This window comes from Amphiura filiformis, chromosome 2 (genome assembly GCF_039555335.1).
Source record: "Amphiura filiformis chromosome 2, Afil_fr2py, whole genome shotgun sequence".
Taxonomy (NCBI): Eukaryota; Metazoa; Echinodermata; class Ophiuroidea; order Amphilepidida; family Amphiuridae; genus Amphiura; species Amphiura filiformis.
Genome location: NC_092629.1, coordinates 62,469,129 through 62,492,453, shown reverse-complemented (window position 1 = coordinate 62,492,453; position 23,325 = coordinate 62,469,129). Strand labels below are relative to the sequence as shown.

The window sequence follows — 23,325 nt, the reverse complement described above, 5'->3', positions numbered from 1 at the left end:
AAAATCCGTAAGAGCTACAGACCTCAAATTTGCAGGTTTTTAATATTTTTACAGGTACAACATATGACTAAAATATAAAGCAAATCTGAGGGGGTCAGGTGGGGCGCCTCCTTGATTTGATATGGAGTGACCCACATATTACTATTGCTTACGCCAGGTGGTGGTCGCATTGCATTCTCTAAATTCAGTAAATTTTCATCGTCAACCGTGTAATTGAATGGGATTATTTTGAAATTTTAAAACGCTTGAAATATCACAAACAAATAGGCCTATATTAATAAATAATATAAATACAAGCTAAAACCGTTGGGATTCGATAATGAACCCCACAAAACTAACCGAGTATATGGAAAATGCCATACGGCCGGGCGGTTTCACAAGTTGCCGGCTCTATCATGCCATTCGCCGCCTGGCCTACGCAGAAGGAACCCAAACTCTTGTTAAAAAGTTTGAACCCTGAACTAACTGACAAGCGGACCAAATCCATATTGAATGGCAATGAATCCAGTAACTTTTCCATTATTAAGCATTGGTCTCGAAAGGACAAGAAAGAAAGAAAGAAAGAAAGAAAGAAAGGAAGGAAGGAAGGAAGGAAGGAAGGAAGGAAGGAAGGAAGGAAGGAAGGAAGGAAGGAAGGAAGGAAGGAAGGAAGGAAGGAAGAAGAAAGAAAGAAAGAAAGAAAGAAAGAAAGAAAGAAAGAAAGAAAGAAAGAAAGAAAGAAAGAAAGAAAGAAAGAAAGAAAAGAAAACATAAGACTAGTATCGTGATTAAAGATTTCATTTGAAAAAAAAAAACCCAAAGCTGGCAATAAAAATAAAATTCTAACATTTGGTCTATTTTTGGAAATAGGGTCAAAAAACATGTGCTATCAGGGCATTTTCCGTATGCAGTGACAATCAAATCCAAAGACACCTCAATGGCAGCCATAGCTGGGTACCCCTTTAGGTCTATTCCACCTAAAATGTGAAATGATGTGGCCTTGACGGGGATATTTAACTGCATTCCATCACCCGTGTTACACGAAGACAATTAAGAATGATGAAAGTTTACAACACAATACAATTCAACATCGATATTTAAGCGGATTTATTCCACCCAATTGGACAATAACAACACCAGTTTTGTGCAGACGGGACCCAGTAACGGCCGACTGAATTATGTTGGATTCGTCTATGCTCAATAGTTTGAATGCTTTGACTTGTGCCAAGTCTTAGAAGTTTGTGACCACAGTTGTAAGAAAATGTGAGACACACTTCAATATAGTTCGAATATGAAAAACACTCAGTCCGAATCTGAAACATGGATCTAGTTTCCTTCTAACTAATAACTATACGTGTGTTCATAATCGAACTTACGCCGTGTCGGATTAAGCAGCGTTTTTGCTGAACCATGAAATGGTCTCAGCCTATATTATTTCCTTTCTCAGTTCCTTACATACTCAGCAACATTTTGGTCTTAAATGGGCATCCAGTTGGGCGCATTAGTCTCCACTTAAAACCCACCCATTGATACACCAAAATCACTGAAATATACCCCAAACAGTACGACGGCAACTTCGTGACCTCTTTTGTTCGATAGAAAATTTTTACGGGTTGGTGAACACGGGTTACGTAACTAAATGTTGAAAATTTGGCCGGCAAACATGTTTTAGCGAAATAGCTCCAGAAATGGGAGACACGGGTCGTTTTTTGCTTAAATTGTGTACCATGATCACGGATAAGATACCAAACATTTGTGCAAAGAACAAAAAACGAGTAAAAGTTGAATAATATTGAAAATAAAGAAGCTTGAACATGTCCAAAGTGGCCGGGAAAATGAGAAAAATTGCATGTCACGATCACCAAAATGGTTATATCTACAACTATGAGCAAACGCCGGTCTTATGCTTTTCTGTAATGATAGATATTAACTAACTTGAGCTTGTATTAAATTTTCAGCGAAAATGATTGGTGGAACAATCGAGTCGTAGGTTGGAAAGTTACTCTCAAAACGGCCCGTGTCTCAATCGTGCGTGTCCCGTTAGTGACAAGTGTCACTAGCAAAATAGCAGCCGGCCTTGTCATTATATCGAATAATAATCGTCAGAATCGTCCAGTTGACTCAAGTGATATTTCTTTATTCAAGTAAAATACTGCATTGACTTACAAAATATTGAAGTCAATATAAAAAGTAATATCACCTCATTTGACTGAACTTAAAAGCAGTTTTAAAAATATTATTGTTGATCGAGTCCCTGAATGAGAAATAAGATTGCAAAAGATACGAGTATGTTACAGCAGGTTGTGATGGTCTAGTGGTTGACGCCGTGGTTTGAAGTGCGAGAGGTTGAAGGTTCGAATCCTACAGCAATTCGATTTTTTTTTCTCTCTTGTTCTGTTAGGCCTATGGTGTAGGCCCGTCAGTATTATGATCAATTAAAAATATTTCTATGCAACACGTTTGCAATGTTTTTCTTTATGCGTAGGCCTACATATTAAAAAATATTAAAAAATCAGCCATAATTTACGAATTTCAAACCTGATATTTTGGCATAATATTATTTGTAATTTTTACACCGTTCTTACACCATACCCAGACATACACATAATTGGAATCAGCGTTTCGTTGTCTAGAGTAACTTTAATTATCTTCAATAGAACACCACAAGCGGTCAAGATTTAAAAAAAGCTTTCTTTCATTTTACCTCATTATTTCTGCTTCAAATGATCAGAAACCCTTCCTGAAAGTTGTTTACTAATATCATAAATATTTTCAACAAAAAAACCCGCTATGGTAGGGTTCGAACTTCCGACCTCACGCACTTCAGGCACGGACTTAGCCACTAGACCATCACAACCTGCTAACTTATTCTCGTACCTTTTGCAATGTTATTTCTAATTCAGTGTCTCGTTCAACAATAATCTTTTATAAACTGTTTGTAAGTTCAGTCAAATGGCTTGAAATTACGTTTTATATTGACTTCGATATTTTGTATGACAGGGCAGTATTTTGTATGAATAAATAAATATCACTGTAGTCAACTGGACGATCCTGACAATTATTAATCGATTATATGGACAAGGCCGGCTGTTAATTTTCATGCTGACACTGGTCACTTATGGTCACGCACGATTGCGAGGGGAAGCCGTTTTGAAAGCAACTTTCCAACCTACGACTCGATTGTTCCACCAATCATTTTCGCTGAAAATTTAATACAAGCTCAAGTTAGCTAATATCTATCATTACAGAAAAGCATACGACCGGCGTTGGCTCATAGTTGCAGATATAACCATTTTGGTGATCGTGACATGCATTTAAAAAAAACAATTTTAGGCTACTTCGCGCACAATAAACATTCATTTTCTCCACAATAATTGGACTTTTACACGTTACTGTTTGCCTTATACTCATGTTTCATATCTGATCTATGGGCTCAATATGGATATGAAGGGAGAAACCACTCGTGTATTCCATTTTTTTGATGTTTTCTGAAAAACTGTATTTGCCACCTGATTTTCAACATTACGTTACGTAACAGCAAAGGTCACGCCGGTAAAAATTACCGGATGTGAGCTAAGTTGCTGTCGTACTGCAAAACTGTGGCAAAATAAAGGGGTAGATAAATTTTTCTGATTCCATGCCCATATGTAAACTGTGCACGTTGAAGCCCGTGCGTTGATACTCAAACAGTAAAGCAAGTAGACCTACACCCAATATATATACATAGGAAGGAAAGGAAAGAATTACGCTGCTCTGCGGCTGCGCTATATCGACGAGAATCTAGGTAGCCTAATTTCGTTTATCGTTTTTAGATGTTCCGCAACAAGGTGAGTAACTGACGTATTTGCAAAATTATGGAACACACAATGTAGGCCTATAGGCCTATATATTTGAAGCGTTTGAATCCTCCACGCAGCATGTCCAGAGCTCGGCAATCCATTGAAGACATACCTGCCGAAATTTGAGCCCGCATGACAAGATTGCCGCGATATTAAAACCATATTAAGATCCAGGCCTATATCCGATGCTCAGGGCCGGGAACTTGGGCTGAGGAATACCCGGGGATTGCATCGGTTTGCATCAGATATTCGCCCCGGGAGGGCCGGGGAGTGGCTGAGAGTCTTGCTCGGCTAGGTCCGGGACTGACCAGGTGTTTACCCGGGACTTGAACTTTTAAACCCAAAATCCACGGCCCACGACCCGGCCATCCGCGGGTCCCCAGGGGCCGGGGTTGCATTTGATATGTGCATAATCATTGCTTTGCACCAATGTGCATATGCATTAACAATGTATCTGGTGTGGAACTCTGTTATAACCAAGATGACAAAAACAGCAGCCCAGCGCACTGGTCTCCTCCGCCGTGCTGCACCCTACCTGGTGCCGATCCTGGTACCTGCTCAGAGGACCATAATTTATAAGAGTATGGTGACTATGGTCAGATCTATGATGTAGTATCCTAGCACGGCACGGGATGGAGCAACTCCTACATCACTGTCAAAACTAGATGTAATTCAGAGGCGTGCCATCCGCATCATAGATCTCCCTGGGGAAGAACTTTCCTCTCTTCAAATTCACCATTTGGCCCACCGTAGAGCAGTCGGTGCCTCTATTTTGTTCCATCGAATGTTCAATGGGAATGTTCCTGAGTTACTTTGCCCACTACTTCCTGACCAGCTCCAGATTGACCCTCGTCTTCGCCGCTCAGTTAGATCACACGACCTCGCAGTTCAAATTCCAAGATCTAACCTTGTTGTAGTCTTGAGCGGTCCTTCACTCCATTTTTAGCACGCACATGGAATGCACATCCGCCTCACATTCCATGAATTGTGAAACGGACCAGCTTCAAAAAGGAGGTTAACAGCTATCTAGGCGCCAACCCTCAGCTTTCTAGATCTACAAAATTACTGAACAAAGTTGCATGAAAGCAATATCTAGTTGAGCTTTATCGTAACAATAACATATGTTAATGCCTTGATGTTTTGACAAATATTTTTTTACAAAATTCCCATATTTCCCTCATACACCTGGTCATATAAGGTGGCAAGTAATATTTCTCATCCGCTGTATCTGTGGTTGACACTGATCAGTGGTGCCTGCATAAATTTTAAATTATCAGCGAAAAACACCCATATTTCTCAGTTCTTCCTTTGCTCGTGCAAGACTAGATTGTCCGTTTTCGCCCCTGTTTTGGACACCCGTACACTTTGTGTTTTAATCAATAACTTCATTTTCACGCATTTTCTAACCTTTTCTACCAAACAATTTGCACAATAATATTGTCAAAATCTTCAACCAAATGGCTTGAATTGAACTATGATTTTGAACAATTTTCCAACTTCTCACGGGGAACATTCCCCCCAGACACCCAGTTGCCCCTGTATCATGTGCACGTGGATAAACAAGTGTTCATTTTCGCTTCTGTTTTGGACACCCGTATACTTAATGTTTTAAGCTAGAACTATTAGGCCTTCAGTAAATTTAGTGTATACCGTGATCTTTGCAAGAATATAAAGCTATATTCATTTATTTTTTTGTCCTTAAAATATCTGAAAAAGTCTACCACAGAAAATTTTTCTGACAACAAAATTTACACAGTATTATTAGTGTAAAAATCGTTCACCAAATGGCTTCAATTGGGCCTTCAGTTTGCAAAATTTGCCAACTTAAGGTTGATATACCCCTAGCGTATATGCATAAAGTTGATGCCCTTTTCGCTTCTGCTTTGGACACTCAACAATTTATGTTTAAAGCAATAACTTACACAATAAAAGTGCCAAGTTCACCAAATGGCTTGAATAACGTCTTCATTCTGCAAACGCTCCTCACTTCTGAGGAGGTCACATCCCTTCTCCCACGCACCCATGCATTTTCTCAAATTAGACTCTCTGACTGCTCTTGATCCGCCACAGCAAGACACGGCACCAGGGGTTATTAATTTGGGAACGGTGGAGGGAGCGGAGACAGGGGGAGTGAAATATTTTACTGGGTGATCGGAAAATTTTGAATTTTTTCCCCCAAATAGAAGGAATGTTGTGAAGATATTTATTTCGGAGGGGAGGGGGGGGGGTGAGGGTAACCAAGGAGAAAAGCCTGACGAAAAATGTTCTTTGACAGTGGACAGCGTCACTGTAGTCTGAAAACTAATGTAGAGCAGTGGCAGTCAACCCAAATCCTAGGACCTCAGATATAGATATCTTGGTTGCGAATTGCTTTATTTTTGAGCAAACATTATCCACTGTATTTTTCATTGTAACTTGATTCATTCTTGTTGAATCTAGCTTTTATAATTACTAATAAACTGGAAACGCCCATCTAAATATTAATAGACATTTCCATTTTACATTACAATACTGCCTGTGGGAATTTCTCTAAGATAACCCATATGATTTCATCATGCCCTGGAATTACACAGCCTAAATGTAGAGCTGACTGATAATGTTATTATGCACACTATAAATAAAGGATTTTTACTGCCTTACCTTCTTAGTGCTGTAGAATGGTGAAACCATTGTTAAAATTTTGTGAATTTTTGCTCAGATGTAGTATTTAGTCTGGTATCAAGTTGATTTAATTAAAATCTAGTCAACTGGACTTACTATTTATTGACTGGCGACGTTTCACATCCTATCCTGGATGCTTCCTCAAGCCGTCTGATTTTTCGGCGGCGATTGGTCAGTGACCCGTGACGGGGTCACAGAACTGAGACGTCGAGGGATCTTTTGGATAGCTGAACTGTAGGCCCCTGCCAAGTTGTGGCGCAGACCTCCTCCTCTGTTCAGAGATGGCTCTGAACTCAGTTCTGTGACCCCGTCACGGGTCACTGACCAATCGCCGCCGAAAAATCAGACGGCTTGAGGAAGCATCCAGGATAGGATGTGAAACGTCGCCAGTCAATAGACTAGATTTTAATAAAATCAACTTGATATTTTATTTACCTGGATGACTGAGAATATACACAAATATATTTAGTCTGGTGAACAATTCTAGGGGGAAGTTGTTCAAATTGAGTTATAAACCATGCCAACGTGTTCTCCTGGTCACAATGATCCAGAAAAAGTATAGTTTGACCTATCTGTGATTTACGGTTATTAAGTTATAAGCATTTGAGCCCTGTATATGTCTAACCTTGACCTTTGAATTTTTCCCTGTATAAAGTTCGATGACCTCTATGGCGGCCATATTGGACAAAATATTTTTGGCCCTCCCCCTAGAATTGTTCGCCAGACTGAATACTACATCTGAGCCAAATTTCACACTTTTCACCAAAATTTAACAATTATTTTGCTATGCTTCACCATTATGCCGCACTATCTGGGTTTTCCCTTATTGTATGAATGGAAGTGTGCATATCACGATTACAAAATCGACGAAAAGAGGGATAGGCATCTTTTAATCATATGTGACCCGGCAGCACAAACGAGCCGTAAATTCCCTAAATTGTATTCTGAGCTATGGTGTAAAATGTGTACGAAGGTCGTATTCATCGGTCACTAAAGCTGGCGGCGACATCTGTCTTATTTTGATAGTCACAACACCAATCAATAATCCTATTATTGAAGTGGATAATAAGCTTCTACCTTAGATGGCTATAGAACTTTTAATAACTCTGGTCTTTGTTTGCTTTTGCTAAATCCTTTTCAAGTGGTGGGTTATTTGTATAGGTATGCATAACCAACAATTAACAATGAGAGAACCTTCTTAAACCTCGTTGACTTGGGGATGATTTGAAATGACCGCCAATTATGACTGTTTGATATTTATTGCCAGCAATGTGGAAAAAGAGACACACTTAGAAACGAAAAAAGCTATAATTTTGTTGAAGGAGCAAAGTTTAACTAACCATAACTCCGCTTCTGGATATCGTTTGAAGTCAAATGATATACCATTTTTAAGTTTATGATGTTTATTTTTTAAACACGAAATAAAACAAAATTTACGGCTCATTCGCCGTGGACGGTCACATATTTTTACTCAAAATGACTTTGTTGTCGGGAGGTAGCTTAAAATGTACCAGTCGCTGGCCATTTTGAAAGCTTTTAAGGAGAATGGTCCGATTTTATCACATTGTATCACATATGAGTGCAAAATATTTGAACTTCTCGTGATACCCAAACCCCCTTTCGATATCGAAAAAGTGGGGATAATTAATGAGGTTGTTAGTTATTGGTCGGACCATACAGTTCATCGTCCTTAAAGTAACAATAAAACTGAATTCCAGGATGAGTTAACTACTTGGTTGAAATGAAAAAAAAAGTAGTCTTAACTGTTCTTTTAATAAAATTTATTTACAGCTTATGGTGCGAATCTCTCTCAATCGTGTAATGAATTTCATACTATTATTTAGTATCCAAGTTTGCTAGTTTTGAGTCATTTGCTAACCTACCATAATTTTTCCAGAACCACAGATAGAGGGCATTCTGTTAGCCCGTATCAACCAATCAGACGTCTCTCTCATTTGGCGCATGCGTAAATCAGTTTTATGTTTCCTAACATTAAGGGGTACTACACCCCTGTAGTAAATTTGTGACTATTTTTGCATTTTTCTCAAAAAATAATAACACACTGGTAACAAAAGTTATGTTTATTATTGGGGCAAGGAATCCAATTACTACACTGAAATTTCAGTGACTCAAGACAAGCGGTTCAGTATATATGATCGGAAATGAGGTACATTCTAGCGGTACCTCTTTTCTTATCATAAATAACGAACGGCTTGTCTTGGGTCACTGAAATTCCAGTGTAGTAATTGGATTCCTTGCCCCTATAATATACATAACTAACTTTGTTACCACTGTGTTATTAGTTTTTGAGAAAAATGTAAAAATAGACACAAATTTATCGAGGGGTGTAGTACCCCCTTAAATATGGAAAAAATCAATTGTCACAAGTTGGCAGCATTCATGCTTTACACGTATGTATACTTTATATTTTCAAGGTTAAACGTACATGTAGAACAATTGCATGAACTCCATATCAAGTTCATGCTTTGTATTTGTAATGCTTCATTTGCTCTGGTATTGTCATACAACTTAACACGTGTATTAAATCATAATAAAGACTTACCATGTTTACACACCGCGTTAAAACTACCGGCCTTTTAACACTTTAGTAGTTGAAATGTTTCATAATGTAGTCAATTTGCTTCTTTCTACAACGATATATCCAACAATGTAATTATAACCATTGACTTTAAAGTTGCATTTCGCGATCTACAGCCTTATCCTCCAACCACCGGAAACCTCTGGTTACCATGGCTACATACTGTTTATCTGCAAACAATATATTGCAGATCATTCGCTTGACAAACATATCATCAAATTTGACATTTATAACGAAACACAATAACAGCACAGTGGCCTAAGTAATACGCATATTAATGCATAACTCGAAATCGACTAAAATGTTGGGAATAAGCATTTTTTGTAGATATCTACTGTAACTATAGAGAATGGTCGAATCAGGAAATACTCATTTAATGATGCTATGATTATTCAGCCCACATTACGTTCTATGAGCAATGAATATTATTAGAAAGTGCCTCTTTTCTAAAATATTGATATCAAAATCTCATTTTCGCAAAAAATTCTTTGTATCACTGACCCCTCAATAACTTGTGTAGAGTTCTCAACATTGTCTACCGAGACATGCATACCTTTACCAAATTTAATAATTAATATATTGTACATTCAACTATCAAAAACAACATCAAACACTTGTCATTCCAGTTTAATTTCAGTTTGAAAAACTAAAATATACATCACAATATGGTAAATATGATATTAGTTATGTAATTATCTACATTTACAAAGTATTAATAATAATAATAATAATAATAATAATAATAATAAAAATATGAATTTCTAATGCGCACATCTCCACCAAATTAATGGCGCTCAAGGCGCGATACAGAGATTATCTTACACCACATAATAATAATTCATTTTCATTAATCTACACATGACCAACAATCAATAGGTGAACAAAAATATGGTGATGCACATCAGTAAAATGCTTCTTTCATTAAATGAGTTTTAAAGAACTTTTAAACTGTGCTAAAGATGTACTTAATTTAATGCAGAGTATTTCAGAGACGTGGTGAAGCAATTGAAAAAGCCCTGCCCCCCACTAATACTACCAATTATGTAAAAAATTGTGAGCGGAGTGCGCAAAAATGTGCACAAATATTAATTTGGTTATCATCAAGTTCAATATTTCAGTCTTGAAACGGTCTTTAAAATGACTAGTTGTGTTAAAATATGCACTGGGGCTGCTGGAAATCTGATTATCATAGCACACAATTTACAGTATTATTTACAAATGACTCTTTTTACTATCAATATATACATATTTGGTATTATTTTGACATTGAGGGCTCAGAGCCATAATAATGGTCACTCCTCAGTGGCATTGAGGTCTCGTTGATACAATAATGGAGTGACATAGCCAGGGTGGGGTGGGTGGACAAAGGGGACAGCTGCCAACTCTTGCCGTGCCCTTGTACCTATAGTCCATTTTTGACCTTTTTTGTCAAATTCACCTCGCCCTGAAATGTGCCCCCCCCCCCAAAAAATGTCCTGGCTACGCCACATGGTCCCATCTGGTATGTCAAGTTACGGGTCCTTATTCTTATTAGAGCACTTTGGTCTTATCACTTGTAGAGCACGTATGTTAGTACCCCTACCTACACCCTTCACAAATCTGCAAAAATCAGATTTTTTATTTTTTAGATTTTCTGATTTAGTGAATCGCTGATAGTGTGTTCAAAAATTTGCATAGCTTTTTCATATCCTAAATATGCAGTTTTTCAGACTTAAGTCAGGTGTTATGATACTCCCGATCAATTGGGCACCAGATTGATTGTAGATGCAACACGCTAATAACCGGCTTGATCACCAAACTGTTTATATATTGCATACTCTAGTAACCTCCTTGATCACCAAACTGCTTATATATTAAAAACCTCGCGTCGAGGTTTTGCCAAGTTTTAAAAATAACGGTTACTTAATGAAATAACGGTTAGTTCATGAAAAAAAGAAGTGAAATTTAGCAAAACGCGACGAGGTTTATTTGCCCGTAAGAGAGCTCTATTGTTCCGCTATTGTATCCGCTATTGTATCCACTATTGTATTCTATTCATAAAAGCTACTGCAAGAATCGCGGCAATCCCTGATATTGCTGGTGTCTACCGCCGGCGTTTCGTATTTATTAACATTCAAAATGATCCGATACTCTTTCATTTATAGACTTATTCCCACCTTTTATATAATATTCAGAAATTGCAATTATGAAAACTACAAACTTTGAAAGTGAAAATATATTACCATCGAAAATATATCATACTTAAATTCTATAGAATCTATAGAGGCATTGCATGTGACGTATCATCCCGTAAATATGGCAGACTACTCAAATGCATTCAACAAAAGCATGATTGCAATCTACCGTGACAGTTCGTATCACACACATAACCCTGCACTACGATCAAATCGGTTGATGACAACATTTGATTGAATGGACTGTACTCCGCCATAACTACGGTGAAGGACACCGGTTCAAATTCTTTGTTTGGAGCCAATCAATAATTTCATGCAGGGCCTCTATAGATACCCAACCCAGAAGTGCCCATTTATTTTCTAATTTTTTGTAATCGCGCCCAAATATCCCCGCAAATATCTTATACACGGTTTTATTGATTCATTTTGGGCATTTCAAAAGTTAGAAGTCGTCAAAAATGGCAACATCCATTGATAGCAATGGTTGAGTAAACATTGTCTAAACACTAGATAAAAAGACAGCTTTGTACTACAGAGAAGATGTGAGGAAAAGGAGATGTGTGCTGCCGCTCATTCAAAAGTAATCACGCTATTCAGGTTTAACAATAAAATACAATAAAGGGGTTCGAACCCATGATGGGTGTGATACACAACTTGCTGCTTAATAGTTTTAGGGAAAGGTCAGTGTCTGTATATCATCATACTATGCATACCATGCATGCAGACCCTAACATCCAGTTATATTTCAAATAAAATATGACCGAAGTTCCATGGCAAATTATAATTTCTGACGCTTGTTGACTCTTTCAATACGATTTATGATAAAGACTATTTTCAATTATCAAAATATCTTTATTAGGTTTGCAGGAAATGACAGGAAAATACATATATAAACTATAGGGTTCACCTATTATTTTTTTAAATAATTCTTTTACCCCATGCAGCTGATTGGGGTGGTTACGGGTCGTTCAAAAACCACTAACCGCGAAATGAGGATATCGAACATAGGCCCCGCAACGCTTCAAATATCCACTAACTGCGAAATATGGATATCCAACTAGTTTGCCCTCGAAGCTGTAAAAACCACTCATCGCGAAATATGGATATGCAACTAGTGTGCCCGCAGGGCTACAAAGAACCACAAACCGCGAAATATGGATATCCAACAAGTTTGCCCCGCAGGGCTACAAAGAACTGCTAACCGCGAAATATGGATATCCAACTAGTTTGCCCCTCGAAGCTTCAAAAAACCACTCATCGCGAAATATGGATATCCAACTAGTTTACCCCGCAGGGCTACAAAGAACCATTAACCGCGAAATATGGATATCCAACTACTTCGCCTCGCATGGCTACAAAGAACCACTTACCGCGCAATATCTTTTTATCTCAAAAAAAGAATTAATATCTACCAAAACACGTTTCAAAACGTAAAAAGGGGCCAAGTTTAAAAATCTTTCCTGTGTGGCTTTTCACCCTTTTTTAAACTTGGTCCCATTTATGAAAGTTTCTAAAGACCCATACGAAGTCATCTTTAGGCTACTTGTTTGTTTTCTTAGTTGTCAGTGTTCATTTTGTAGAGTAAATTAATTAATGTTCGTGCTTGATTGAAGTTTTTCCGTAAAGACGTTATAATGTATTTTGATTTAAGCAAAAGTAGCAAATACTCACTTTGTTAAATTCTTCATCGTCTTGTGCGATCCTGCGCCTTATGTACAGATGTAGGGCCTATAATATGTAACAGGTTGACAGACAGTCAATTTGCTAAGTATATATAATACTCTACTACTCTTTATGAACACGCAATATAATGAAACATAAACCTTCAAATGTTTATGATAATACATAGCCTACGTCATATTGCACCGCTTTCGAACTGTCTTAAACCTAATTGTTGCATGTAGAAATTAGGACTCATTCTTCATGTTATTACGGTACCACTTTACTGAATGGGACCAAGTTTAAAAAAAGGGTGAAAAGCCACACAGGAAAGATTTTTTTAACTTGGCCCCTTTTTACGTTTTGAAACGTGTTTTGGTAGATTGGATCAGCTGGTAGCCTCTTTGATCTTGATCACCAAACCGTTTATATATTGTTTCATTATTTGGATTGACTTTGCCAATTATTTCTGTTCGGTAGTGACGTACATGCGTATTTCGCTCGCTGACGCTGCGGTATCTTATGGAGTTCGTAAAGTTAAACGCGCCGAGTGTAAACGCACATGTACCGGCCCGGGGTACCGGGCAGTTTGTCGGCACGCTTGTAGCGTAACCGTGATAAAGCATTGACGTCACTACCGAACTTGAGGTGAACCAAATTATAGCCTCCTTGATCACCAAACTGTTTATATATTGCATCGTCTAGTAGCCTCCTTGATCACCAAACTTATATATTGCATCATAAAATATAGTATAATTTGGTTCAACTTAAGTTCGTTAGTGACGTACGTGCGTATTTCGCTCGCTGCAGTATCTAATCGAGTTCGTAAAGTTAAGGGTGCATACCACTAAATCCGCCTGTGAAGCGGTTTCCGGTAAAAGTTTATCACGACTATAGTCCCAACTTTACATAAAAATTGTGCAAAATCGGTACAATATTAACAATTTTAGTGTTGCAAATCGTGTTTTGCTAGAACTTGTGAATGTGGTCTCTACTAATTTGAACAGAAAACGCGAAAATTTGAGTGATGTTTACGATGATGAGCGCATGAACACACGAGGTCAAAACGTGGTTAGCAGTCGGACGTAAACACGGGAAAATCGGGCATTTTTATATAGCGCTATTTTTCTCAAAAAGTAGACCTAAAATATGGTGTCATTTTCAGATATGCTATGCAGAATATTGTTCTGACAAATATATATTTCAAAGTAAGACATAACTCGACTTATAGCCTAAAACGTGACCCCTATTTTGCACGTAAAGTCTATGGAAAGCTATTTTGTGGTATGTACCCTTAAACGCGCTGAGTGTACACACGTGTACCGGGCGGTTTGTCGGCACGCTTGTGGCGTAACCGTGATAAAGAATTGACGTCACTACCAAACTTGAGGTGAACCAAATTATAGCCTCCTTGATCACCAAACTGTTTATATATTGACTCATCTAGTAGCCTCCTTGATCACTAAACTGTTTATATATTGCATCATAGTAGCCACCTTGATCACCAAACTGTTTATATATTGCATAATCTAGTAGCCTCCTTGATCACCAAACTGTCTATATATTGCATCAACTAGTAGCCTCCTTGATCACCAAACTGTTTATATATTGCATCATTATTTGGATTGACCTTGCCAATGATTTCCGGGTACGTGGTTTCCAACTGCTTCCATACATGCTTGGCTGTCATGTAGTTAGCGTCCTGAAATACATTAGGACATAGGAAGGGAGAAATATATTAATAGGCTTATATTTGGAACTCAATTTCAAACACATTTTTTTTTTGTATTATCATTTGGCAAACAATTTTTTTAAAACAAACAAACACAAGGCCTAAAAATAAGTTTGTACATGTTTATACCTTAATGCTTAGTGGGTCAATGGGTGAGAGGATGATTTTTGGCATTCAAAGAGTGTAAAATGTAAAATATATGTGGTCATTTTATTTTGGGTGGGAGACAGGCTGTTTTAACCTAAATTATGGGGCATTGGGAGATATCTTGACCTTTGGGTAAGAACGACAGAACAACAGAAGCCTCGAACATTGAATTTCTAGTTCACAATGGCTTCTAATAATGATTGCTTTATTTCAAAATGCATTAAATCAACGATAAATGAAAGCTGCTGTTCAAATTGAAAAAAAAGGCCTTTGGGTGATAAATCGAATGAAAAAACAAGGGGTCTTTGGTTGACAGAGCATATGTTCAAAAAAATGGGGTCTTTGGGTGACTACGATGGTGAAAATGGGGCTCTCAACAACCCTAAATATGTATCACCTCCATCAATGGGCAGGAAAAAATTCCTATGTACTTGCTGCCCTTGAAGATGTTTTAAAAAAACCTGCCAAGATTTTACATATGAGGTTTTGCTTTACACATGTTCAGGGGCCAATGACACAGGAGGGTTCTCCTGCCCAACGATTTGAAAAACCTTGTGGCCCTTGAACATGTTTAAAACAAAACTGTCAAGAGGTTACATAGGAGGTTTTGCTTTAAAAATGTTTAGAGGCCAAACCAACCTGACTGGGGTGGAATCCATCTATAGGTTCAACCATTTGCCAACCTTCTCCGCCCATATCTTCCCATTCCTTGATGACTGAAGGAGTAATAGCAAGAAAAAGATAACCCGCATTAATGATCTGATTCAAACTGTCATGGGGATAGGACCATTATGTGACATATTCCCACGAATAGTTACAAGTTTGTAGTTTCGGGACCTTCCAATTAACGAGTTGCCGATCTTGGTTTGAGATACATGCATAAGCAGTGGTATGTCCTTTGTGAATGGGGACATAATATGTTGTCCTCTGTGTTCAATTCTGTACCCATTCACAAATAACATACCACTGCCAATATGTGTATTCCAACTCCAAACAAAACTCCCACCTTGTGACTTAATGCTAATTTCGTGGGAACAGGTCACATATTGACATATGGGCTATTCCATTTTAAGCCAACACCCCCTGGAAGAAGAATTTGGAATTCCAACTAAATTCTCCAGTTTTGAGTTATTCCAGATCTAACCATTCTAATTCTCGTCTATATACAATGGGGACAGGTGTAAAGATTGTTTTAATGTTTTAAGCCACATTGTTCAGCAGGTTTTGATAAAAAAATTCAACAATTTCAAACTGAATTTGACATAAAACTAGCAAAAATGTCAAGCCGGATTGAACATGAGGTGCAACTGGAATTTGGATGGCAGTGAAATCTTCCACATGGGGGTGTGAACTTTAAATTGAATAACCGTTCTTCCTTTCTTCCTTAAGTTTCTTGTCTTTCCTCAGTCTATTCTCTTTACCGTTTTTCTTAGCATTTTACTACTTAAAGGAGTATTAGTGATAAAAAAAAAGCTGATTTCCAAAATTTCAAAATTCAAATTTCACGATGTTTTTGCTAAACGAATTAATCTGCAAGAATTGTTTTGTACATAAACATTATGTAGCCAGAGGTTTCCAGTGATATAAAAATCCGAACTTTTTTTTGAGAAAAAGATGATGCTGCCGGATCACGAAATGCCCTTTTAAATTTGCAAATTGGTGTGGTGTTCAGGCAAATTACAGTATAATTATACATGCATATTTTAAGCACCTGCATGCAAACTTGAAATCACATTTTTAAAGAGGGCAGGTGCTACTTAAAAAATATTTTCACTGGACAACCTACCTGTTCTGATGTCATAGTCTATATAATAAGGCTTGAAGTTGAAGTGTTATTCTCAGTGACAACCTACCTGTTCTGATGTCATAGTCTATATAATAAGGCTTGAAGTTGATGTGTTATTCTCAGTGACAACCTACCTGTTCTGATATCATAGTCTATATAATAAGGCTTGAAGTTGAAGTGTTATTCTCAGTGACGACCTACCTGTTCTGATGGCATAGTCTATATAATAAGGATTGAAGTTGAAGTGTTATTCTCAGTGACAACCTACCTGTTCTGATGTCATAGTCTATATAATAAGGATTGAAGTTGAAGTGTTATTCTAAGTGGACAACCTACCTGTTCTGATGTCATAGTCTATATAATAAGGCTTGAAGTTGAAGTGTTATTCTCAGTGACGACCTACCTGTTCTTATGTCATAGTCTATATAATAAGGCTTGAAGTTGAAGTGTTATTCTCAGTGGACAACCTACCTGTTCTGATGTCATAGTCTATATAATAAGGCTTGAAGTTCATGAATTTGTTACTCTGGACAACCTCCTGTAATGCTTTGCTTAGGTTGGCAGCACGCTGGCAAGATAAAGAAAATCAAATGAAATATTTATTTCAAAATAAAAAGCCATTAAGTAATAGATCCTCCCAGCAAACACAAAACATTTGACAGGGAACATTTAAATTTAAGGGTATATGAAGGATATATAACAATCTTTTATTTATAGCATTGTAAAACATGTGTAAAAACATGCTCCAAACATTCAAGCATAATGTTATTTAAGTGTTCACAAAATGTTTTGCAAATATATTTGTCAAAATTATTTTACAATTTTTTAGTTTAGCTTATCTAAAATGTATAATTACGAAGTCTCATTTGATGACATTCAGCCATTGCAAGAAAGCTCAAGAAGACACTAACTTGTAGACACGATAACAAATCATATACATTCATACAGGTGAATGGATCAAATTTGCTATCGGTTACACAAGAAATATCTTTAAAAAGGACTTCACGATGATACTAGTTTAGCTTACCTCAGATGTATAATTCCTGAGAGTCTCGTTTGATGACATCCAGCCATTGCATGGAGACACTTGTAGACATGATAATAAATCATATACATGCTTATAGGTAATATCTTGATTGTATTGGCCTAGGGGATGAATACGATTTGCCATCAGTTCATACAAGACGCGACCGTCAGCCATGCCTGTTACGATCACAAAGCTTCCTTTTGGTAGTCTAGTGTCCTGTAAGTAAAGCAAAGCAAATGAAAAACTTATTGGGGAAAATCTTTTGATTGTTAACGTGGATGTGCACTCTCAGAAATGTATTTTTGAAATTAAAAAAACTGTAACTTCTAAATTATTCATACAAGATATATAAAAGTAATACAGTTTTGGGATGAACAAGGAATCTAAATAAAAACACAAACTATAGTGCTAATATAAGTTCAATTTCAAAAAAAATCTTTGAATGTCCCTTAAGTTATCTACTATTTCAGAGAATTATGAGGGATTCAAAGCGTACCAGATATTTCAATGAGCTGAGACTGTAAGCTTTCATCTGCTCTGGTGTGGTCATGTGTGCAATGGTGTCAGGATGCCTGTAAAATGAAACATATCTGATAAACATTGGTGTCATGTCGCAATTGCAAAGTTGCAGTGTCGTAGATTTTTTTGACGGGAGAGGTTTGAAAAACAAACAAACATAATCTTGAAGTATAGTGAATCAAGCACCTCTTGGCGACAGAATAAGTTTATGGTACAACACGTGCAAAAATATTGCCATAATGGTATATGGTGCAAAGGTGTAACACATTCACGCAAAGAACACAACAATTGGTACTTTTTAGGCAAAAATGGCCAAATATGTGGTTAATTTGGTCAGAAACCCATATACACAATTACACGCATCAACATTGGGGTGGGGGTTATTGAATGAACCATCCCCTCTTGTCAAATATTTTTGAGATTCATCCCCTCCCCGGGACCTACGCCAATGCAAAGTGGTAGGGGTTGAAGAGCCAGCAACGGTCTCTTTTTTTTACACATAGAACCATTGTGACTGAACGCAATGACGTGTGACGCTATAATTTGGTTCATATGTGTAAAACAAATACGGCTACCCATACCTTTTTACATGTTTGCATTTTGTCAAATATTTTTCGATTTATTTAAAAAAGTATTTAGGGGGGAACTTATAAGTTGTGGACCCTATAGTATAAGTGTTCAAAATCCTTACTTTGGATTTGGAGGTGTTGTACTAAAATACTTTTTGGTATATAATTAAGTACTGCCCAGATTTGCGGGCTCTGGAATGGAGTTTTGGGACATAAAATGGGATCTCAGGAACTAAAAATTGGCCTTTGTTTGGTGCCCTGTTGGCAAAAGTTTCTCAGATATAAGTGCTTGGAGCTCCAATTTCAAGATAATTTTAGCGTATTTGGAGGAAATGTTAGTCAAAAGGCTCTGGGAATTTCAAATTGGGGTCTACAGAATGAGAAACAAAATGACGCGGGTCTCCGGATTTAAAAAAAAGCTTGATAAAGGGGACGTTAGGGCAGTACTTCCCATAGTATACAGGGTACCCCTCCCCCAGGGCTTTGGACATTTTTTTTTTCATTTTTGATTTTAAGGAATCAAGGCAATTTCATGTTATGCAATCCATTTAAAAAAAAAGGCATCCACATCACAAACCCAATGTATAACTGACTGAGTTCCTAAGGGACTGGGGTCATACGAGGTGGTCAGTTCCTTGGGTGAGGTGGGGTCCAAATGCCTAAGTGCAGTTTATTTGGCCATCACAAAACCGTAGAACTGACTCAGTTTGCGCAGTTCCATGTGGGGGGGTCCTTTTAGCCAATCAGTCTAACCGATCAGTCTAAATAACCAGTCTAAATCAGTTCCCCAAATCTCTGACAAAATAAACCTGAACTTACCCATTGCAGACATCATTACCAATAAGTGAATACATCACAATTGCTGGGTGGTCTGTGTTTGGATCACGAGACATGCTGTTAGAAGAGAAAGAAAATATAAAATGAATTATGAGTAGGTGTACACAGTCTTATAATCAGGTCCTGATTTAACCTAGGCCACCCAATATGCCCTAGGTAGGACTGCAATTAGTTTTTTTTTTCAAGTGACGGCTTCAACCTTAAACTTCGCCCTAACCCTAACCTATAAACTAAGCCCCAATCATATCCCAAAACCTAACCATAATTCTAACCGTAACAGTTATACCCTAACCCTAAATTTAACCTATCCCTAACACCAACATATATATCCCTAATCCTAAGCTTATATTCATAGCGCTAAGTCTAACATATCCTCACTTTCTGTAATCAGTCCATATTTGTTTTTATTTTTGTGGAACTCTAATGGGTCTAACCAAAAAAGGGCCTCATTGTTTTCGTGACAGATGCTGAAAACTGCTAGCAATGTCAATTTTAAATGAAAAATGCTGTATTTTGTCAAATTAGCAACAACAACAAACCACCTCCCCTCTCTTCACTTTTTAAAAAAAGTGGGGACGTGAAACGAATTTTTAATTTTATGTCGCAAGTACTGATACATTTCTTCCCATACTAGATTTTCTGATTTCCGGCTCCAGCTGAAATCCATACCTCCTATGCCCAGGCAGGGAGTGTGAATTTCAATTGGTGTTACCTGAATGGGTGCTTCTATTTGAAATCTACTCCGTGTGGACGATTAATAAGGCCATGTCTTCCAAAGGGGGTGTATGGATTTCAGCTGAAATAGGCCAATATGGATAATGAGAAAATTGCCAGCAGAAATACTTTTGAGGATTTTTTGGAATTTATGGAAGATCTATTTGGTAATAGATATGCCTAATGCTAGCCATACTATAGGGCCTTTTAACCACATTATACAATAGGGCTACCTTGTGATAAAGTATTGATTTGATTTTAAGTGAAGTGGATGATATGTAAGTTGATTGATTGGTTGATTGATTGGTTTGATGCTTGATAGATCATGTTGATGGACGATAGATTAAATAATTACCCCATTTATTGATTGGATAATTTGATTATATTGATTGATTGATGGTTTAGTGATTGAAGTAATATTTTGTAGTTGATGGTTGATTGATTGGTTGAAAAAGTGATGAAAAAAGCACACATATTTGTATTATTTTCATTATTTGCATCGGAACTCGTCATGCAGACAGTACCATTTTTATGAGTTGCATTAGCAGTCATGAATGTTATGTTGCAAGAAAATTAAGATAGCGATTTTGATAAGCTTCATTTGGATGTAACATAATTGCGCATAATATTAGCGATCTTTGCTGTAGCCTTAAAAGGATATGCATTGAGCTGCGACTTATATAGATTTTTTTAAGCCATAATGTACAGTCTTATAATATAAAAGTGATTAATTGTTTTTTAAACCTGATTTTTTTGGGGGCATATTTGTAATGTTTACACATGTCCCAATTTACACATGGAATCAGCCAAATATGATGTGTTTGCAGGACACCAGAGCAATTTTGATGTTAAATGGTCAAATAGCCAGTGGGATTGTCTGCTTAAAATGGACAGAAACCCTTCCCGACAAAATATTATTTTAGCAAATATAGTTTAAGAGTCATTCAACACAGAATTGAAACTAACCTCAACATATCGACGTGTATCACACGTTTTCATCAGAAGAACTCGGATGTTGTGAAGAAGTTGACTTCATGATTGACCTGAGATGACCTTAGGTCGAATCAATGAAGTGTATAGTGTTTGGATATTGAAGCCCAGTCACGGTTGAGTTACATCCCGACACTGTGCACTTCATCAATTCGATCTAATTAAGGTGATCACAACATCCCTGGAGTTGACCTGATGAAGACATGTGATGAACATCAAATTATTGGTTAGTTTCTCAATTAAATCAGTGTGAATGACTGCTTAAACTTTACTTGCTGTTTAACTACCAACACGTATGAACATTCACTCCAATAGTACTTTAGCATTTTCGGAATAACAAAATTATAATTCAACAGAAATTGTACATTATGGCTATAATTTGTCAGGGGCATTACGGAGGGTGGGAGAAGAGTAATTTCCTCAAAACATGGGCTTGGTTTCACTACCTGGGAGTTTACCTATTTTGTTGCCTTACCTAGACAACAAAACATCCTAGATAGTGCAAAGTATTCTTTAGTTGAACTGTCTTATGAAACACATTTTGAAACCCCTTTCATCAAAATCGGTACATTTTCATAATTTTGACCCCCCCCCCCCAAGCCAAAAAAAATTGACTTTTGACATTTTTGGTAATAACTTAAATACGGTACATCCTAGATAGGTCAAACTATATATTTTCTGAATCCATACTGCAGTTACTGTCCGTTTTCCTATACACAATACACAGTGCTCTTTCCCATTGACGCGTGACCCTACAAATAGCCCTACGTTAAAAGTATGGGGATATGACTAGTTAACGCCGCTGTGTGAAAAATAACCGCCAATATTAAAAGTACTCTTCTAAAGTTCTAGAAAATATAGTTTTTAACATGTCCTAAATTTTTAGCTAATTTAGATGTTTGGAAATATTCGTACTTTGGTGTTTTAGTTAATGTTATAGGTAATAGTACATTGCCTAGTTAACGTCGCTGTGTGAAAAATAACCGGCCAATATTAAAAGTACTCTTCTAAAATTCTAGACAATATAGTTTTGTAACATGTCCTAAATTTTAGCTAATTTAGATGTTTGGAAATACTCGTACTTTGGTGTTTTAGGAAGGATATGTAAACGACAGATAACACCAAAAAATATGAAGAAATTATTTCCAACCCGTGTTAAGTCAACAATCATTATGTTGCTCATTTTCAAGAATGCTGGTTTACAAAAAGCACGCCATTGTCTCATTTCGTGAACAAAGGTACACATACCATTGTTTCCTTTCGTTTCCTTTATAATCGGTTACCCAACTGAAGCTATGAATACCAGCTTTATTGCGATATCGCACATGAAAACAGACACGTGTGCACAACCAGAGAAGATCCGATTTAATCAGTTGAGTTGTTTCAATGAGTGTTATTTTGGTTTAATAGCTTTTAATGGGGTTAAGTCCTGCAAAGGTCGAGATGAATTCTACTGTAGACATGACTGCATCATGCCCTAGGTCAAACTATACACTTTCTGAAACCCTAGGTCAAACTATACATTTTCTGAATCTCTAGGTCAAACTATACACTTTCTGAATCCCTAAGTCAAACTATACATTTTCTGAATCTGTATTTTTCTGAATCTGAGTTTATTTTTCCGGCCAAAAGCTTTTCCGGTTCAATTGCTATCACACATACATTTTTGTGCACCCCATGATGTTAACTATAGCAGCACTGCCCCATACACCCCGGACATGTCCACTATGAAGGTTGCTTTTAATTTAAAATTTAGTTTAAATTTTTACTCGCATATTAAAATTTGTAATAACATTTTGACATAGACAACATTCACATGTGTGTTGCATTCAAGTGTAGTTGATAAAAAAATCTTTTCAGAAATTGCCCCGTTTTATATTATTACGTCATAAAAATGTTATACAAAATGAAAAAAAATAGTGGCAGCGTAACAGGGGGGGGCACAGGAGCGAAATGCGTCCTATCAGAACTCTTTCCCCACAAAAGCCACAAAATTATGGCAGCGTCACGGGAGGTGGGGTCACGGGAGGGAAATGCCTCCTATCAGAACTCTTTCCCCCAGATATCCCCACCCCGAATAAAAACCAAACATT

General features: G+C 37.2%; 2 protein-coding genes across 4 annotated transcripts in view; one reads left to right on the top strand and one right to left on the bottom strand.

Annotated features, from left to right (window-relative positions):
• The window catches only part of LOC140146508 (uncharacterized), a 281,043-nt gene that overhangs the window by 115,173 nt on the left and 142,545 nt on the right, over positions 1–23,325 (top strand). The window lies entirely within an intron of this gene.
• Positions 12,379–23,325, bottom strand: part of LOC140146506 (acyloxyacyl hydrolase-like) — a 31,860-nt gene continuing 20,913 nt past the window's right edge. For all 3 annotated transcript variants that reach the window (XM_072168378.1, XM_072168377.1, XM_072168376.1), the window contains exons 13-18: positions 19,511–19,585; positions 18,100–18,175; positions 17,604–17,819; positions 17,048–17,144; positions 15,430–15,506; positions 12,379–14,613 (exon numbers count right to left, since the gene is read on the bottom strand). In XM_072168378.1, coding sequence (XP_072024479.1) covers positions 14,485–14,613; positions 15,430–15,506; positions 17,048–17,144; positions 17,604–17,819; positions 18,100–18,175; positions 19,511–19,585 — 670 coding nt within the window. In that variant the 3' untranslated portion in view covers positions 12,379–14,484. The remainder of the gene's footprint in view (positions 14,614–15,429; positions 15,507–17,047; positions 17,145–17,603; positions 17,820–18,099; positions 18,176–19,510; positions 19,586–23,325) is intronic.